This window comes from Falco naumanni, chromosome 10, assembly GCF_017639655.2.
Source record: "Falco naumanni isolate bFalNau1 chromosome 10, bFalNau1.pat, whole genome shotgun sequence".
In the NCBI taxonomy this organism is placed as follows: Eukaryota; Metazoa; Chordata; class Aves; order Falconiformes; family Falconidae; genus Falco; species Falco naumanni.
In genome coordinates, this window is record NC_054063.1 from 26,493,007 (window position 1) to 26,510,080 (window position 17,074).

The window sequence follows — 17,074 nt, forward strand, 5'->3', positions numbered from 1 at the left end:
AACTAGAAAGACAAGTGAACACAATGACTTATTAAAGAGCCCTTTGGAGAATACAGTCAGCAACAGGTAACTAATAGAAAAGGTCACAAGCTTTCTCATACTTTTGTAATAGCAAACGCCTTAAAACAGAACATCTCATCAAGACATTCCACTACTACATTCCTCAAAAAGCAGATTAATTTTGCCCCTTAGCTGTCAAAAACATACTTCAATCCATTGCTGTTTTAAGCAAGCTCAGCTTTAAGTAATTCTAATTAACTGCATGTTTTACATTAGAGTACAGTTGTAGCTGGTGCAGCTACGCTTGCACTGGACCTTAAATACTCATATCTACTAGGAACTCAAGATTCAGTTGTCAAGATAGATGGCATATTATTTTTGACATCAGGATTCACGTTACATTTAAAAAAGAAAGAAAACAAACCACCCTCATCAGTGCAAGTTCCTTCATTTCAACTTGAGAGCTCTGAACAACCAAGATTAAGCTGAACAATTTCTGTATCTCAGCTCTTCATCAGAGATGGGACTTGGGCAACCCTAATATACAAATGCATGATATATCTAAAAATAGAGATAGATTTTCCTGGTGAATTATACTTCAAAGCATTAGCTATGCCTGCCTTGATCTAGGAGACACTCAGGAAGGCTTATAAAACTGGAGCACGAGTAGTGGTTTAATTTTTAAAAAAATGCCTCAGAACCCCACAAACCTGCTCCCCCAGCCCAAGAGAAGAGAAATGACAAGATGTATTCACTTCTACTGAACCTGTCCCACAGAGACCATAACGACGTAGGAAGCCCAGCAACCCAAGAAACAGAAAAAAGAAATAACAAATAACCTATCTAGATTGCTAGAAGGAGCTAAGAAAGGTGCAGCATTTATTAATAATAAATTACATCTTATGGGACAAACACACTAGGTTTTAACATAATGAAACTGAAAAAAAATTCCCAGTTAGAACAACTGGCAACAGATAAAATATAGCTAGGTAATGAAGTAAAGGGAATCTTCAAGGACTGCAATAATGTGAAGGTATAGTTGTAATACCAAAAAGGTAACCTTCTGTGAGCTTAAGATGATAACAGGATTCTGTTCATATATAAAGTAATTCAAGCATCTATCTGGATAAATTAGTAAATCCATTTTTTGTTGGGAAAATCTGAGTACTGCCCAGTCTTCCCATGCAAAATACATGGGGCAAGAAGAAATCCAGTGAAATACTACAAAAGAAAATTCTTCACATAGTACTGATTCTGTAACTGGTTAGAGACAAGATAATCACTCTGCAGGTCTAATTCTTGAGAAGAGCTGAGGAAAACCTGATACACTGAATTTTTTTCAGAAAGGATACTGAATATAGAGTATGTCGAATATAGATATATATTTAATATTCTCCATTATATTTTTAAGTATCTAAAGCTTTTTGGGGGTGTGTAATATAGCTTGAGATTTATTAAATAAAAAGTTAAATAGAATATGATACACTGGCTTATGCTAGTAGATGTTTGCTTCAGATAAGAAAATTGAGAAAAAAACACCACTTCCACTTTAACTTATGAATTTGCTGGGTAAAAATATTTCAAAAAAATATCTGGAGTGAACTGAGGAAGAGAAGGACTTTTTTCAGCTGTTTTCTCTCAGTCTCACACTTGGATACTGTTGTCCAACTTCTACCAAACTTGAAGGAGGGTTGATGCTGCAGAGATTAATTTCCAGAAATGATCATCAGAGGCTGTGTTGAAGACAGACCAGAATTAGTGCTCCAATGAGGAAAAGCAGGAAAAGTTCATGTAGGTCTACACCAGCCACAGCACACGTTGCCTTTGTCCAGGTAGCAGGAAAGGCAGAAAAAGGAAGCTAAAGGACAGAACAGTCCAGGACTATTTAGGGGTCAGTGCTGCAGGGAACATCAGGGCCATAGACCAGAACAAGGACTGCATCAGTTGGAGGAAACGGGAGATACTGGGAAAGCTACATGTCCCATGGGGAGGAACTGCAGATGCTGTAGAGGATTGGGAGGGACTATTGCAGAAAAGGTTTGGGAGACACAGAGCAAGCTGCAGAAATCAGATTTCATTAGCTCAGCTACCCACAAGCCGTTTATCTTCTTTTTTGAGAAGGTAAAAGGAAACTTGCAGATTTCGTAAAACAGGGTTTATTTAAATTTCTTAGTTTTTACCGGAACGAATGGGTAAAATCCCACATTTACCGTTGAGAGTCAAAATCCCCCCAGACACATTCACAATGTTTTCCACACAGTTAAGTCCTAAGCTCTCTTCTCTTTTGCTTCTCAGATTACATCGCTCATGCTTATTTCACTATTCATAGTTTTTGCCCTCCAAGCTCTCTACAACTCTTAACTACAAAGCTTTCTACCAGGCTGATGGCTACCTATGCATGAAGCTTCTGTGACACTTAAGCCTCTGAACAAATAAAACTACTGCCATACTTTTGACCAGTCCCTTTACATGCCAAATCATGTATGCAACATACGCAAATTTAGTTTAATGTACGAGTTTACTACTGCTTTTGTTTTGGTTGTTATTGTTGTTTTAAATCAGAAAACTGAAACATTTAACTGAAAGTACAAATGTCAAGTTGCAAGGCCAGGAACAGTAATTCAGAGGACAGAGAACTCTCAACATGCAACAACATAAAACTGGTAGTTTAAATACTGCTTTGCTCAGAGAATTCAACGTTTCCCACCAACCAGTAAACACGGGTAAGATGTATGGTCTGCTATGAGCAACACCTTGTTTCCCATGCAATTATAAAAACAAAGAAATGTTAATGTTCAATTCTCACTTTCCTCCTTTTACCCAAGTAAGAGTTTCTTGAAAAAGCAAACACACAAACCAGGCAGCTGAAAATAAAGCATAATGTAAAAATGAAAGGCTACGCTTTCTTTCAATACTGTGCTGTCATCTCTCCACCAACCACGAGTATCTAAAACCAGATAGAACTAACCAACTTTTTAAACTTTTAGATTCCTCCATGCATTGCTTTCCTGTAATACTTTCAAGAACCCGAGTAAGATCATTTTGCACACTGAGAAAAAATTTCACTGCACTTGCACGTGGAAATATTTTAATGGCTGCATTTCAGAATACCTCTGAACAAGGTAAAGGAGTCACTCTGTTGGCTATTAGAGTATTGAGCACCACAGTATGTTAATACTCTTTGCCAAGTAAGTCTGTAATGCCTATGCTGGGCCTATCAGAATTTTCTGAAAACTCATCTTACAGTATTTAAAAATCACATCTGAGTAGCAGATTTAAATGCAAAACATTTGCCCATGTTCCTAATGGAGGATGTCTCATATCTTAGGGCAAGATATCACAAGAAACTTAAAAAAACCAAAAACTGTAAACTTTTTCCTTTCTTCTTTATAACATAATGAAACATTAATGCTGCTTCACTGAGTTCAGGTTTATTTTTTCACAAAATGGAATGTTCCCCTTTGTAGAAACAGAAGTATTTCCAAAAAAAAGATAATTTCAAGCACATAAATACAACATTAAACATCCTAACAATTAAGTAATTTCTTGTTTGCTTATGTTGTTTAATATCACCCGGTATTACCTCACATTTCTTTCAAGTTGACGTAAGTTATATCTAACTTGCATAAACATTTTGCATAAACTTTTACAAGCTATATGCAGTATTCAGTTCTTAATCATAGTACTTATTTGCTGTTGGTATATTCTTGTCTTTTGACAAAACTTAATTACACAACTATGTCTGCTTTAGGTCCTGTCCTAAGAACTGACTGAAATACATATCCTGCTCCCCTCTCCACCCACACCTTCACTTTAGGTTCTGCAGTACAAATTTTGATCAAAACCCATAATTAGTTGTTCAGTTGGAATGGAACTTTTCATAGTCTTCAACACACATGTACACACAAATTTCCCAGCACAGTAACACTTCACCTGTGTCCTGGAACAGGAGCTGAAGAAACCAAATTAACGCTCTCTACCTCAAATCTGAAAAAGCCTCCCGATACACACCGTGGTGCAAAGAAAGAAAGTGTGTGGGAGGGAAATCACTCACACCAGGGCCCCCCCTCCTCCAATTTTCAATGTTACTCAAACACCAGGAAAAAATTAGTTTTGTTGCCACCACAGTAAAATACAATAAAGTTGGTTTCTTTCTTGGCAAGGAACCGATGTGACCATTCTAAAAACATGGTACTGGTACGCAAATATAAAGGAACTGTAAAAACAGAGCAGTAACGTTTGTGTATACAAACTAATATGAGCCATTACAAGGGAATTCATTGTTTTAAAAGACTTAGTTATAAATATTACACTTTTTCCTCACTCGTAACATTAACTTCCCTTCCATAAAATCCCACACAAGAAAGACCAAAGTTAAAAAACAAAACACAGTATCAGAGAGCAGAAGAGTAAAGTTACTGAAGCAGAAGTCACTTCAGTGACAAAAGAGACTGACACTGACCAATGTGACTAGGTACCACCATTTACTGGTTTATGTGAAATAACGGTGGTACTGCAGTTCAACGTTTGGTGGACGAGATGTACAAATAAAGTTTAGAAAGCATCAGTGACTACTTTTCCTTCCTCACAAACTACTAAATCTAGGTGAGAAAAAGGTTCCAAACCTTTAAGAGGGTGACTTAGCTTTCCTAAGAAAATAATTTTCAGAAGTACAAGAGAAATGCAAATATATTTGTCATTCAGTGTCTTGAAAACAAAGCTATTCAGTTCTGCTTCTGCCATCATTGTTAAGCAAATCTGATAAATATACAAACTCCTATTCAACACTTCAACATTCTAGTTAAAGAAACAGTATCATTACACAACATCATTTGGGAAACTGAGAAGTGTTACCTGAAATTCCCTATATCCTCAAGACTTCCTGAATCATAAATATTATCTAAACATACTAATCAAAAGGCACATTCCCCTTATTTGTCAATCTTTGTAGTGGATTTTGTAAGTCACATTTCAACAATTTATTTCTAGCTAAATACTTCTGCTTGTCCCAGTTTTTCCCATGACACTTCAAAATTGTCTATCGCCCTTGCCAATTTCCCACTTTCTAAAATCGTGCACAACAATGACCCTCTCCTTAGAGTCTGTCAGCCAAACCCACAGTGATCATAGAGGGGAAAGATGACTTTAAAAAAAAAAAAAAAGTCAGTGAAAGGCCATCGTCTTAGAAGCAATGAACGCCAGTGTTAAGGTAACACAGAAAAGAGGGTTGGCGGTTTTTTTCCTCTTGAACCTGAACTATGCATTTACATTAATTCTTCCAACTATATTCATTAGTCCTGTCTTCCCATTTTTAGTCCTTCCTGTTTCATCAAGATTGGCATCTGAACTTCTGCACAGTCAAAAAGAAGTGGGTTTAGCTCCACCTTACCAGTGGACGCTCACAAAATGCAGCATGCAACAGAAGAAACCTGCTTCTCCAAAATAGCCTCCTGAAAAGACAGTTGAAATGTTGTGGAGGGAGGGAAGGAAAGGAAGGGAAGTCACAGGCTTCCTGCTATTGCAAGCCAAATTTAAACCCTTTCTACATCACAAGGGGCTCTTGTTGTTGGCAGTAATGCAAGAAGTAGAGAATTTGGGTAATATAGTGTCTTTGTTACGCTTAAAAGGTAGCTCTTCCATGTTAAAGACAGGGAACACTGGAAGAATACCGTGGGGAAGCCACACTGCATTTTTTATGTAATTGCTCTAGGAAGACATCAGTTGATAGCACAGCCAACTGAAGCCATGCTGCAAAAGCTGGAAGTGGGCTAAGCCCTTCCGAAAATCTCCATCCAGAAAAGCCTGTGCTGTAGACCATGCCTTGCTTCTCCAGTATACTACTTCGCTTACTAATGCCACAGCGCTCTCACTTCCCCCCTGCAACCTTCGCAAGAGCAACAAAAATGTTTCTGTCTCTAGTGAACTAAAGATTATAAAAGGAACATTGAAAACTTTTAAACAGTCTGTACTGTAGTTAACTTAGCTAGTACTTTAACCACCTTCAAATTCACCTTAGCACTGTTAACTATTAAGCACATTAATTACCTGGAACACTTGATTCCATACAGTTCCTCAAATAATTACTTAGCTAAGGCGATCAAGGATTGGAGTCCCAGAGGAAATTCTTCCAGTTTTGTAGAACTACATAGATTTCACCTTCTTAAATGCTACAACAGTTCACCTAAATGCACGTGACAACTGCTCCTTCATCTATTTAGGGTCAGAATCCTAAAACCAAAAAAAGTAAAATATCCTCACACTCATTAAGGAAGCTAGTGTATTTAGCACTGGATATCCTGCTTCGTCACCAGAAATTAAGAACTTAGAGCATTTGAGTTACACTAAATAAAAACTTTTGTTTCCCTTGTTCACAGCACATTAGACATCTTTCATAACAGGTATCCTCTTTCTGCTTCAAACATCAGTTATCACAGGGCAACTAAAACAAAGGCAAACAAGTTTTTGACAGGACTTTAAACTGGATTTCCTTCAAGCCACATGACTAAGTCCCACCAGCAGAAATAATTCAAAACTAGTCATGTACATGGACGCTAACATTAAAAAAAGTCTCTTCATCTCCAGCATGCTACCATTTTCTCTGCTGTTATTTATCACATTAACTGTGGTGGTGTTTGCATTATTTATGTTCTGGAACGATTGATAACATTAAGAGAAGAAATGCTTTGCTTTTCCTCCCCTTCCAAAAAAACTTCCGTGCTTCCCCCTCCCATTAGCTGATTTCCACATCATTTTTCGACAAGGTAAGTAGGGCAGAAAGGGAATGAATCAGGCAAAAAGAATAGCAGGGAAAGCAGGAAAACATAGGGAGCAGTTACTTTGAAAATACAAGTTACTTAAGGACTAATGTGTAACTTGCAAGAATTTCAGAACACTGATAAATAGCCTTCTCTCCCCTGTAAAGTGTATGTTACAATCTACTGATCACTTTTGGCAACAAAAACCTAAAACCAGATTCATTATAACTTACTTCTTGTACATTTTATATACACCACTTTTTAATTTGATTTTTATGCATCTGAATGTTCCAATACATTCTACCCACAAAAGGACAAGCACAAAGGCCTGACTGCAAGACAACATGCCATAAGGTGGACAACCCATGGCTCCTGAGCTACATGCAGCTCCCCCCCAATTCACATGTGGCTCCCACACTGGGGTATGCTATGTGATCGGCAGCAGGGCTGCACTGGCATAGGGCTGCTAGGTAATCCAAATCCCTTGCTACAAGAAGACAGAAGCCCACAGACGCTCCTGAGGCCAAATTTGCCATGTTGCCCTGGAATCCAGTGCACACTCAGCTCAGCCCCAACCTGCAACACAGAAGTGAGATACTCAAGGAACACAATACTGTTGCAAATCCCAGAGCATGCCCTAGTCCCTCCCCAGCTCTGCAGACTTTGCATAATAGGTCTCTGGACTCCTCGCACAAATTTGGGTAGGCAGCTTGCAGAGCTGAGAAGGTTATCTACCCATGTAATACACCACTTATTACACAGCAGCAGCAGCATCTCTTAAAAAACATCTGTATGCTTAGAAAACTTAGAAGAACAGTGCTGGTTAAATGGATCAATACTTCTAAAGGTGCCAGGGATGCCTGACTTCTACTTTCATTAATGAACTTTTTACTTAACACCTAATATTGAGAGCTGCTACCTCAAAGTCTACTCATGCAAATCTTTCTAAGTCACAGAAGCCTTTTACTAGGTCTTTAGTAACAAGAGCAGCCAAAATAAGAGACAACTCAGCAGTAACAGGATGCAGGGGACTGGGCACTTATGAAAAAGAGTTGCCTTGGATCAAGAAAATATTCCTTATAAAGAGGAACTAAGAACATGTAGCATAGAATGTAATTTATTATGAATCAGTCTGAACTTTCTTCCAAAAGACTGTGTACCTGATCCTGAACTAGCATTTGGGGATTAGGAAGAAGTATTGTCCAGTCTCCTTGGCTAAACTTTTAGCTCAGACATTCTTACTAAAGAATTAACTACTGAAAGACTAGTGAAAGCTTAATCTTCCTAAAAAGGCAGGATTCACAAAATAGATGTTACTACTAGAAGCTAGAGGATACCGTATTATGTTTGACAACAAGACAGACAAAACCAGTAATATAATCTAAAACAAATGAAACACAGAAAATAAGCTCTGAAATTCCAACACCTTAATTCAACTGGAATTAATTTAGTATTTTTTGGTATACCCAAAACGCTTGCAAGCATAAACTAACATGCAGAAGAATCTCTCCCTACTCCTCAGCAAGGTTAGATGAAAAGTTAGCAAACACAAATTTTTCTCAGACCAAAAAAAAAAAAAAAAAAAAAAAAAAAAAAAAAAAAAATTTTCCATTTTCCCTATCCTAATGCCACTCCCCTCCTCACAACTATCAAATAACTGAACAGATTTTAAGTGTAAACAAGAAAAGCTTTTAGAAACATAATTTAACACAAACATCTGGACAAGGAAACACAACAGAAGAGAGAAGAAAATCTGACCCATTACCCCCAAAATTCATAGTACAGTCTCATTTTGTGAGGAGACAGAAACAAAAGCCTTACTTGCTCTAAATAAAGAAAACTGCATTCATTTTGTACATGAACAGGAGGTATGTTTACAGCAGTATGAATCAATGTACTATAGCAGAGGTAAATCAGTGTCAGCCATGTTGTGAAAGACACTGCAGTTTAAAAAAAAAACCAGAACACAACAAACCCACAGAACTTAAGTCTTAATCAAATCAGCTATACCTTGACACACATAGTTTTATACCGTTAGCTTTCCCTTATTATTGGTGCATGAGTTCAAGTTAATGTCTGTTAATCTCATCTAAAAATATACATCCAAATTCTAGAGAGCATGAAACAGTAGCAAGAAGAAAATACACCAAGATACAAAACAAGAGCAATGACTACCGTGTGCACAGAGACATAAGGTAGGTTGTAAAGTGAAAAATCAAATGCACTTACTCAGCATTAAATCCATTCACGTGCAAGATCCTCATCTGTTTGACTATTGTGCTTTTACCGGATTCACCAGCACCTAGAAAATGAAAGTAAATTAATTTCAGAAGGAAGCATGAGTGATTAAAGGATACACTAGATTATTTTTTTTTCCAGGGTAAAATCGAGAAAGTTAGTATTCTTAGTGCAAGAGTGAAAAGTGAAAGAAAAAGAAATAATTGCCACTGGAAACTTCACTTGTTGCTAAAAATAAATGCCCAGCTCAAGTCATGTGTCAGATCTGAATCTTGGACGGTTTCACTGTCCATTTTTCCAGCGTCAACGTTAAAAGCAGATTGCAGGGTTCAGAAGGAAAAAGGACAACTTCAACATTTTACAGAGAACAAGACAGGGAATGTCAAAATCTGCTTGCCTTGTCACTACTATCTGATGGAAAGAGACTGAATGAAGTCCATACTAAACTGAAGCATTTCTGTTAGATCTTTAAAATATTTTTAAGTTTGGCCACAGTCATCATCACCCAGTCAAAAGACTGTAACTTAAATCACAAGAAATAAAATATGTGGATACTCGCATCTGAAAAAGGAAGGCATCCCTTTAAGCCTCCACCTACAAAGCTACAGAAACCTCCTTCTCTAATTTGTGTCTTGTAAGCAACCTCCCACCCTCTCTACATGTTCCAAATCAATCATATATTCAGCGAGACGCAAAGACCACTGTTTGTGGCTGCATGCTCCAAACAGCCCCCCACAGCTCTCTTCTGATTCCTCTTCCTCTGATATACCTGCAGTACTAAAAACCCACTCCACTTTACTCCAGTTTCCGTAAGTAGATGTATGTTATTTCTGCTGTACTGCACAGATGCCAGCGCACAGGGCAACCCATCTGCCTATAGTACCCATTTCTCCATGCACACTAAAAAGACTCGAACAGCAGCGTTCAATTGAGCTGCTCCTCGCTGCCAGATCGGTAGCTTTCTATATAAAGCAAACATATTTTTGCAAGAGTAGTATCATAACCTGGCAAAATTTAGAAAGATTCCCCTTCACACCTCCTGGCTACTCATTTATTCCTTTCATTAGCCTATGCCTCAATGACAGAAAACGCCTATCTGTGGCAGAATGGGCACAGAGGTACAGTTTGTATTTATAGGAACTCAGGCCTCTGCTAGCACACACTGACAGCACAAGCCTCCATTTTGAGCCTCATGTTCAAAACTGTATTTTAGCAGTTATATTTCAAAGTTCATTTTCTGACAAATGCATTCCCGTCTGCTTTCCGCCTTCCTTTCCTTCTCCCTCATGTATTTCTAACGGTCCTGCTCTTCTCTTCATAAAACCTGCTTGCATGTTTTGTCACCTTAATACCAGAGTCTTACTCCGCTTTCCTCTCCCTGCTCACTGATGTCTTGTAAGCATTTAGAGAGCAGTTTCATCTACAACTCTTTATGCAAGCACCATTTCTCCCCTAAACTACTATTTTATAACATACACACTCTTGTCTGCTCTGGCATACTGCACGATGCAATAAAGACAGGTGGCAAAACTAACCAAGCACAAATCTCTGGTTAAGATAGAGGCTGGGCCCTCTTCACAACTCAGAATTATTCAAGAATAGCAGTACACACTGTAGTCATATTTCCATTCAGAATAATGAATAACAAAATTTCAGCTCTAACTACAAATCACAACTTATGTTTCTAAGCATTGGGAGCCAAAAATCTTCGCTTCACCTAGGCCAAGCATGGGAACAGACAGTTGTGTTTGCTATAAACACATATAGTTTGGTATGGACATACCTGGGTTCTCTGGACCAGATACACCACCAGTGAACCAAAATGAATTAGTACTCATTAAGGCCCTATTCTTACTAACAATTATGCATACGTTTAATGGCACCACCAAGGAGAGTTCCATTAATTTCAGTGTGGCAGAAGGGGCAAGTATGTGTACAGCCACGGGGCCTACAAAGAGCGGTATAAACCCATGAGAATGTTTACCTGCTCTTCTTTGCTGTTATTTGAATACGATGACAAAATATTGTGAATACTTTCACAGTACTTGGGGTTTTATTTCATGTATCTTATAAAGTAAACGTAACATAATATTAGGGATGTGAAGTTTTTTATTTTTTACCAGTGAGTTTGTGTTACAGACTGCCCGCAATTCATGACAGTTACCGTTAAAAACTGCAACAGCTGAACTATCGCTTTAAAACACACACACACAGATGACCTTACAACCATCGCTAAACACTGGCAATTTTTTGTTTACAAGTATCTAGGCTATTTTTCAGCCACCAAAACGAAAGAAACCAGAAAGAAACCCCAGGCAAGTCCATCACACTTCCGTTTTCTGAAATTCTGTCTCTTACAAAAGTAACCCACCTGCTGACATGACAAATGGTTTCTACGTATCTATGTAACGTTCAGCCTGAAAACTGCAACTCCCAAGACATACCCCAGGAGCTGAAGCCCAAATTATCCTGTTACAAAGATTCCTGTCGGAGCCCTGGCAGGCTCCTCAGTGCTGCAGGTGCTGCTGTAGTCTCTGCCACTCTCCATTTACGCTAAGCCTCTTTCTTCAAATTACTATTTGAAAGGTTTTACGGGTAAGAGCACGCTTCCAAACGCACAACCTTCAGCACCCCCCCGGCCCCGGCCGCCCCCCCCCGGCTGAGCCGAGCGGCCGCCGAGGCCTGGCCTACCCTCCGCCCGCGCCGCAGCCCCTGCGCAGCGCCGCGCCGCCACCGACACCCCACAGCTCCCGCCGGCAGCTGGCTGCACAGCGCTACTTCAAAATACTTCCAAATAACGAGTCCCACCAATGTTTTCTCGTTCTTTCCGACCACGATTTTCGGACCCTTCCCCTTCCTCGAAGCCGTAACCGATGTTTCTAAATGTACCTCCTGAGAAAAGGCGGCAGACGCAGGTCACCTGAAGCAGCCGCCGGAACGCTACCTGAAGCCCAGCGCAGGGCTGCCGTCCCGCCGCAGGCGCGGCACCCTGGCCCCGGGGCGGCGGCCCGTCTGCCCAACCGCCGGGGGACGAGGCCGTGCCCGCCGCGCTCCCCCCGCCGCAGGCACGGAGCTCCCTCGTTCCCAGCGCCGGCCGCCGCGCTTCCCTCCGGGACCGACATCCTCCCTCCGCTTCCCCCGAGCGATTCCCCGACTTCCTCCCTTCCTCTTCCTCCTCTCCCCGCTCTGCCCGCACGTCCCTCGGCAACCCTGCCTCAGCCCCCGCCGCGGGGACCGCCTCGGGCCGGCCGAGCCCCCGCCGCCGCCCCCGCCCGGCTCCCACCAGGCCGCGGTGACCGGCCTCCCCCCGCCGCCGCCCCGCACGCCCGGGGCAGGCCCGCCGCCCCTGTCAGCGCCCTGCCCTGCTCAGCTCCCAGGTTCCCCCTCGGGCCCGACGCTCCCGCGCCCCTGGCCGGCGCCCGGCCCGGCATCCCCGGCCACCTCCTCACGCCCGGCCCCGAGGCCCGCTCCCCGCCCCGGCCTGCCTCCCCGCTCTGCCCCGGCGGCGGGGCGCTGCCCTCCGCGGGCGGAGAGCGGCCCCGAGCCGCAGCTCCGTACCTGCGGGGCCTGCCCCCGGCGCCCCCCCCCCCCCCGCGGCGCCCCGGGTGGTGCCCGAGAGCTCGCCGCCGCCGGCGGCAGGCCGAGGAGCCCGGCAGGCTGCTCCGCACCGCTCCGCTCCCCTCAGCGCCCCCGGGCCCGCCGCCCCGGGCGCCAGCGGGTCCCCGCCGCCCCGGCTGGAGCGGGCTCGCCGGCCGCCCCCCCCCCCTCCCCGCCGCTCCCCGGCCCCGCGGAACGCGTGGGCCCTGCGGCTCCGCTCCCCCCGGGCCCCACCTCTCCCTCGGGCCTCCCCGTGCCCGGGCAGGGGGCCGGTGCGCGGCCCCGCCGCCCTCCCCCCGGCGGGGAGGGGACGGCCGCCGGCCCCCGGCCCGCTGCCCCGGCGCCGCGCTGCCCGCGGCCCCCTTACCCAGCAGGAGGAGCCGGTGCGTGGCCCTATAGACCTGCTTGTCCTTCTGCAGCTGCTTCTCGATCTTCTTGTTGGCCTCCCGCTGCGCCTTCTCCTCGTTGCGCTGATCCTCCGTCTTGCTGTTCCCTAAACAGCCCATCTTGGGGAGGGGGAGGCAGGGGACGCGGGGCGAGGGGACGGGAGGCGGCCGGGGCTGCCGGGGGGAGGGAGGGAGGGAGGGAGGCAGGGAGGGAGGCACTCTCCCGGGCTCCCTTCTTCTTCCTCCTCCTCCTCCTCCTCCCCCCCCTACTCGCTGCTGTGGCGGCCGCTGCCCAGAGCCAGAGACATGGAGAGAGCCGAGCGCGGAGCCAGCCAAGGGGGGGCCGATAGCGATGACTTTGCTGCTGCTCCGCCGGGCCTCCTCCCCGGCAGCTGCAGCTGCTTCTCCTCCCCCGCCCCCCCGCTCAGCCCCGCGCCGATCCCCTCAGCGCACCTTTCCCGGGGGGGTGGCGGATGCGGAGCGATCCGCGGGGATCTCCGCGCCCCCGGCCGGGCCGCCGGCTCCTCTAGAGGGAACAGAAATGCCCCCCCCCCGCGCCGCACGCACAGGAGCAAATCCAGCTTCAGTGCCACCCCCCCCAAAAAAAAAAAAAAAAAAAAAAATCCTCGTTAGATCCAAAGGCACGGGCTCCAGGCGCGGAAACCTCCCCAAATCCTCGGCGGGGAGGATCGGGAAACGTCTCTTCCTCGCCTCTCCCCGCGCCGGGGGCAGCAGCGCGGCGGGGTGACGGCAGCCCCGGCTCTCGGCGGAGGTCGGGTCCCCGTCCCTCGCCGGGCGCCGCAGCTCCTCGCCCTCCGGCCGCCGCGGCTCCTTCCTCCCTCACCGGGGCGGGGGGTTCAATCCAAGCCGCCCCCCCCCTTTTTTTTTTTCTTTTCTTTTTTTTTTTTTTTTTTTCCTCCTCTCCTTTCTGCTGCTTTTTCACATTAGGTTTCCAGGCGGCTGAATCCTCTCGGCTTCTCCGGGGAGTGGGGGGGGGGGGGGGGGAGAAAAAAACAAACAAACAAGTCCGTTTGGTCTCTCCTCCCCAAGCAAAACCTGTCCCTCACGGGAGGATTTTTCCCCGTCTTATTTTTCCTGCTCTCTCCCGCATTTCTTTTTTTTTTTTTTTCTTTTTTTTTTTTTTCCTTCCCCCTATTGAGCTGCACCGAGGCGGCAGAGCGGCGGGGTGGGGCAAGCGGGCCCACACTGAACGCTGGGAGCGGGGCCGCTCACATGACGGGCCGCGTCACCCCGCGCCGCCGCCGGCGCCCTCTTCGAACCGGCCCCGCCGCTGCCGCCCGCCCGAGCCGAGCCGAGCCGAGCCGAGCCGAGCCGGACTCTGCCAAGCCGCGCAGGCAGCCCGGGGGCAGCGGGGCTCACCGGCCGCGGGGGGCCCGCAGCCGCCCTGGGGGGCAAGCGCTGTGTAGGGAGGGCTTGTGTCGGGGTGAAAGCGGCCGAGAAAATACCCACAGGCGGGGGGTTAATAGAATCCTGAATAAATTTTAACCGAGTCGTGTGCCGGGGCACTTTATGCTACAGCTGGAAAATAATTACTAAATACCTGTGTCTATACGTACACGTTTTCCCAACTGATGATCGTTGACTGTCCGCCCAGTGACCAACGATCCCACAGATGCTGATGAGCAGGAATTAATTTTCCTGCTATTTCTGAGCAGAAGTGCGGGTGTTCTGGGTGCTGCGCGGGGGGCTACGGGGGCCGGGGGGCTGCGGTGGGACCGCACGCAGGGAGCCCCGCTGCCACCTTAGGGGGGGCCCAGGCGAAGCCTGCCTGATATGTGCAGTTGGTTCTACGTATGGTTTTACCAGCTGCCTAGCTCCATTTTGTTTTCCCAAATATTTTTTGGAAAGCTCATTATATAAATTCCACAAGCTTATCAGCTACAGCTGGAAAACGGAGGTTGGTGCTTTGCTCTTTGCCAAACATGGTCCCCTAAAATACACAGCTACTTCTCTATCCCCTAGTGAAATGTCCTTTACTATACATAAATTATTTATCCTCATTTGCAAAACTGAATTATCTACAACACTATCCCCACAAGCACAGCTTCTTATGTCATCCCGTTACTATGTTTAGAACCACCTATAGAAAATACGTGAATAGAGCAAACAACGAGAAGGTCACAGTTTGTGTGACCAGATATATCTGTTCAAGCTGCCCATGCTGGAAGAGGGGTGGACCCCATTAGAAATGGGAGGCACCGCTACTAAACCTTGGTCTTTGAGGAGTTACTGGCACTTCCAGTCTATTTTTCAATGCCACGACTTCAGCGTGCACAGAGCCTAGGAGATCTGAAGTCAGAGGAGAGACCCTTACGGACTTCTCTAGGTGGTGTTTTAGGCCAAGGCAGTTTTTAAAAGTCTTAGAGAGACTTTGCTCAGCAATAGCCAGATTCATCTGAAGCAAAGATCGTAATAATTCCTTTTATCTTTTACAGGTCTTTTATTTATTTGTATTGTTTCCAATGATTTATATTGTAATATGCATTACCCAAATATATTTTTAACTGTGGTGTTTACAAGGCATAAAGGACTCAATAAAGCAGAATTCAGACTGAAAATTATAAAATCTCATAGCTTTTTTATGGTCACAGGCATGAAGAGAATGCAGAAATGCCAGTATCTGCCACCTCTCACAGCAGGGAAAATCTGCCACAGCCTCCTGGCTTTGCTTCTCTCTGGATCCCAGGGAGGGAGAAGGGAGCCTACCTCAGGCTCCAAACACAAAGTAATACACGAGATAAAAATTATTGCTGGAGATATACCAAAGGCTAAAATGTTGGTGAACAGTGAGCGGCATTAGCATGGGGAAAGGGGAGCGGTAAATATGCCAAAGCATCCGCCAACAAGGGAGTCCTTGCTGCATAAATGCTGTTGTCCAGCAGCGCACACCAATCCCTGCCCCGAACGCAAACCGGGATGGGCTCTGCAAGGTTAATAACAGCCATCAGCCACCGGCTGGGGCACAGGAATTACTGCCCTCCTGGGGTATATGCCCTGTGCCTCTGTTGCTTTAGGCTGAACAAAACACGAGGCAGCTGGAAAGAGAAAACACGCTCAGCTTGTTCCCAAAACTCCATTACTGAGGGCAGAATTAAGAATTAGCTACTAGTATGACAAGTGCGATTAAAGTGTGAAAGTGTCAAAAGCTACAGAAAACGAAAAGCAAACTCCCAAATTGTTAAACCTATCATCAATTATGGACTTTTTTTCTCTTTCTGAAATGGGCCAGGACACAACATAACACACCAACTGTACAAACCCACCGAACTGCCGTGATTTTTTTCCAGTGCTGTCCTGATGAGGAAAGCACCATTTGAAGAGCGAGCATACGAACACATTAGCTGTTCTCATTCTTTTTTATTTGTTTAAATAACATAATGCTGCTGCTGTGTCTTTGAGAGTAAATGGTGTTTCTTATTGGGACCAGTTGCATTAGCTTTCATCTTGTAAAAATCCACGAACTTCCGTTTCACAAGACTCCTGCCATCAGGAGGGTAAGCACAGACACAACCTGACCCCTGACTTACCGTACAATTAAAAGGGCTCTTCTGAAGAACCTGAAGTCTTAGGAACAAATAAATGCAATGGTGAAATAACTGTGTATGGGTATTGCACCTCTGCGATAAAAGTCTGTTTGAGGCTTGAAAATACTCAAAAGAGGGTGTTAAAGGACACTGCTGCATGTTAAGCAGAAATATTTTCCAAAAATGCAAGGTAACATGAATGTGGAAGTGGCTGGAAAAGACATTAGAAGACTCACATCTATTGACTCAATCCTGCATTATTTAAACTACTGGGAGGTAAGAGCTTACACATAGAAGATTGTGAGCATTGAACACGTACACATTAAATTCAAATTAATTGATATTCCTTCTGTGACTGAATATAACAGCCAACAGCTTCAGATTCTGTTGCATTTTTTTCCAGTTTAAAGTAAATGCAAAGACTGAGACACCAACACGCACCTTAGCTTATGGATTTCTCAAAAAGAACAGCGGACTGGCAGTGTGAAACATCCTTCTGCTGTTTCACTTCTCAAACCAGAAAAGATCTCAGAAGGGGAGAGGCAGCAGGATA

The 17,074-nt window shown here is 44.8% G+C and overlaps 1 protein-coding gene across 5 annotated transcripts in view; it reads right to left on the reverse strand.

Annotated features, from left to right (window-relative positions):
* The window catches only part of GNAS (GNAS complex locus), a 158,567-nt gene that overhangs the window by 85,482 nt on the left and 56,011 nt on the right, over nucleotides 1–17,074 (reverse strand). The window contains exons 1-2 of one of the 5 annotated variants that reach the window (XM_040607826.1): nucleotides 12,958–14,108; nucleotides 8,985–9,057 (exon numbers count right to left, since the gene is read on the reverse strand). In XM_040607826.1, coding sequence (XP_040463760.1) covers nucleotides 8,985–9,057; nucleotides 12,958–13,096 — 212 coding nt within the window. In that variant the 5' untranslated portion in view covers nucleotides 13,097–14,108. Of the gene's footprint in view, nucleotides 1–8,984; nucleotides 9,058–11,801; nucleotides 12,237–12,824; nucleotides 12,872–12,957; nucleotides 14,109–17,074 lie in introns of those variants that run through there. The other 4 variants (XM_040607828.1, XM_040607827.1, XM_040607830.1 and 1 more) reach the window with 4 other exon arrangements.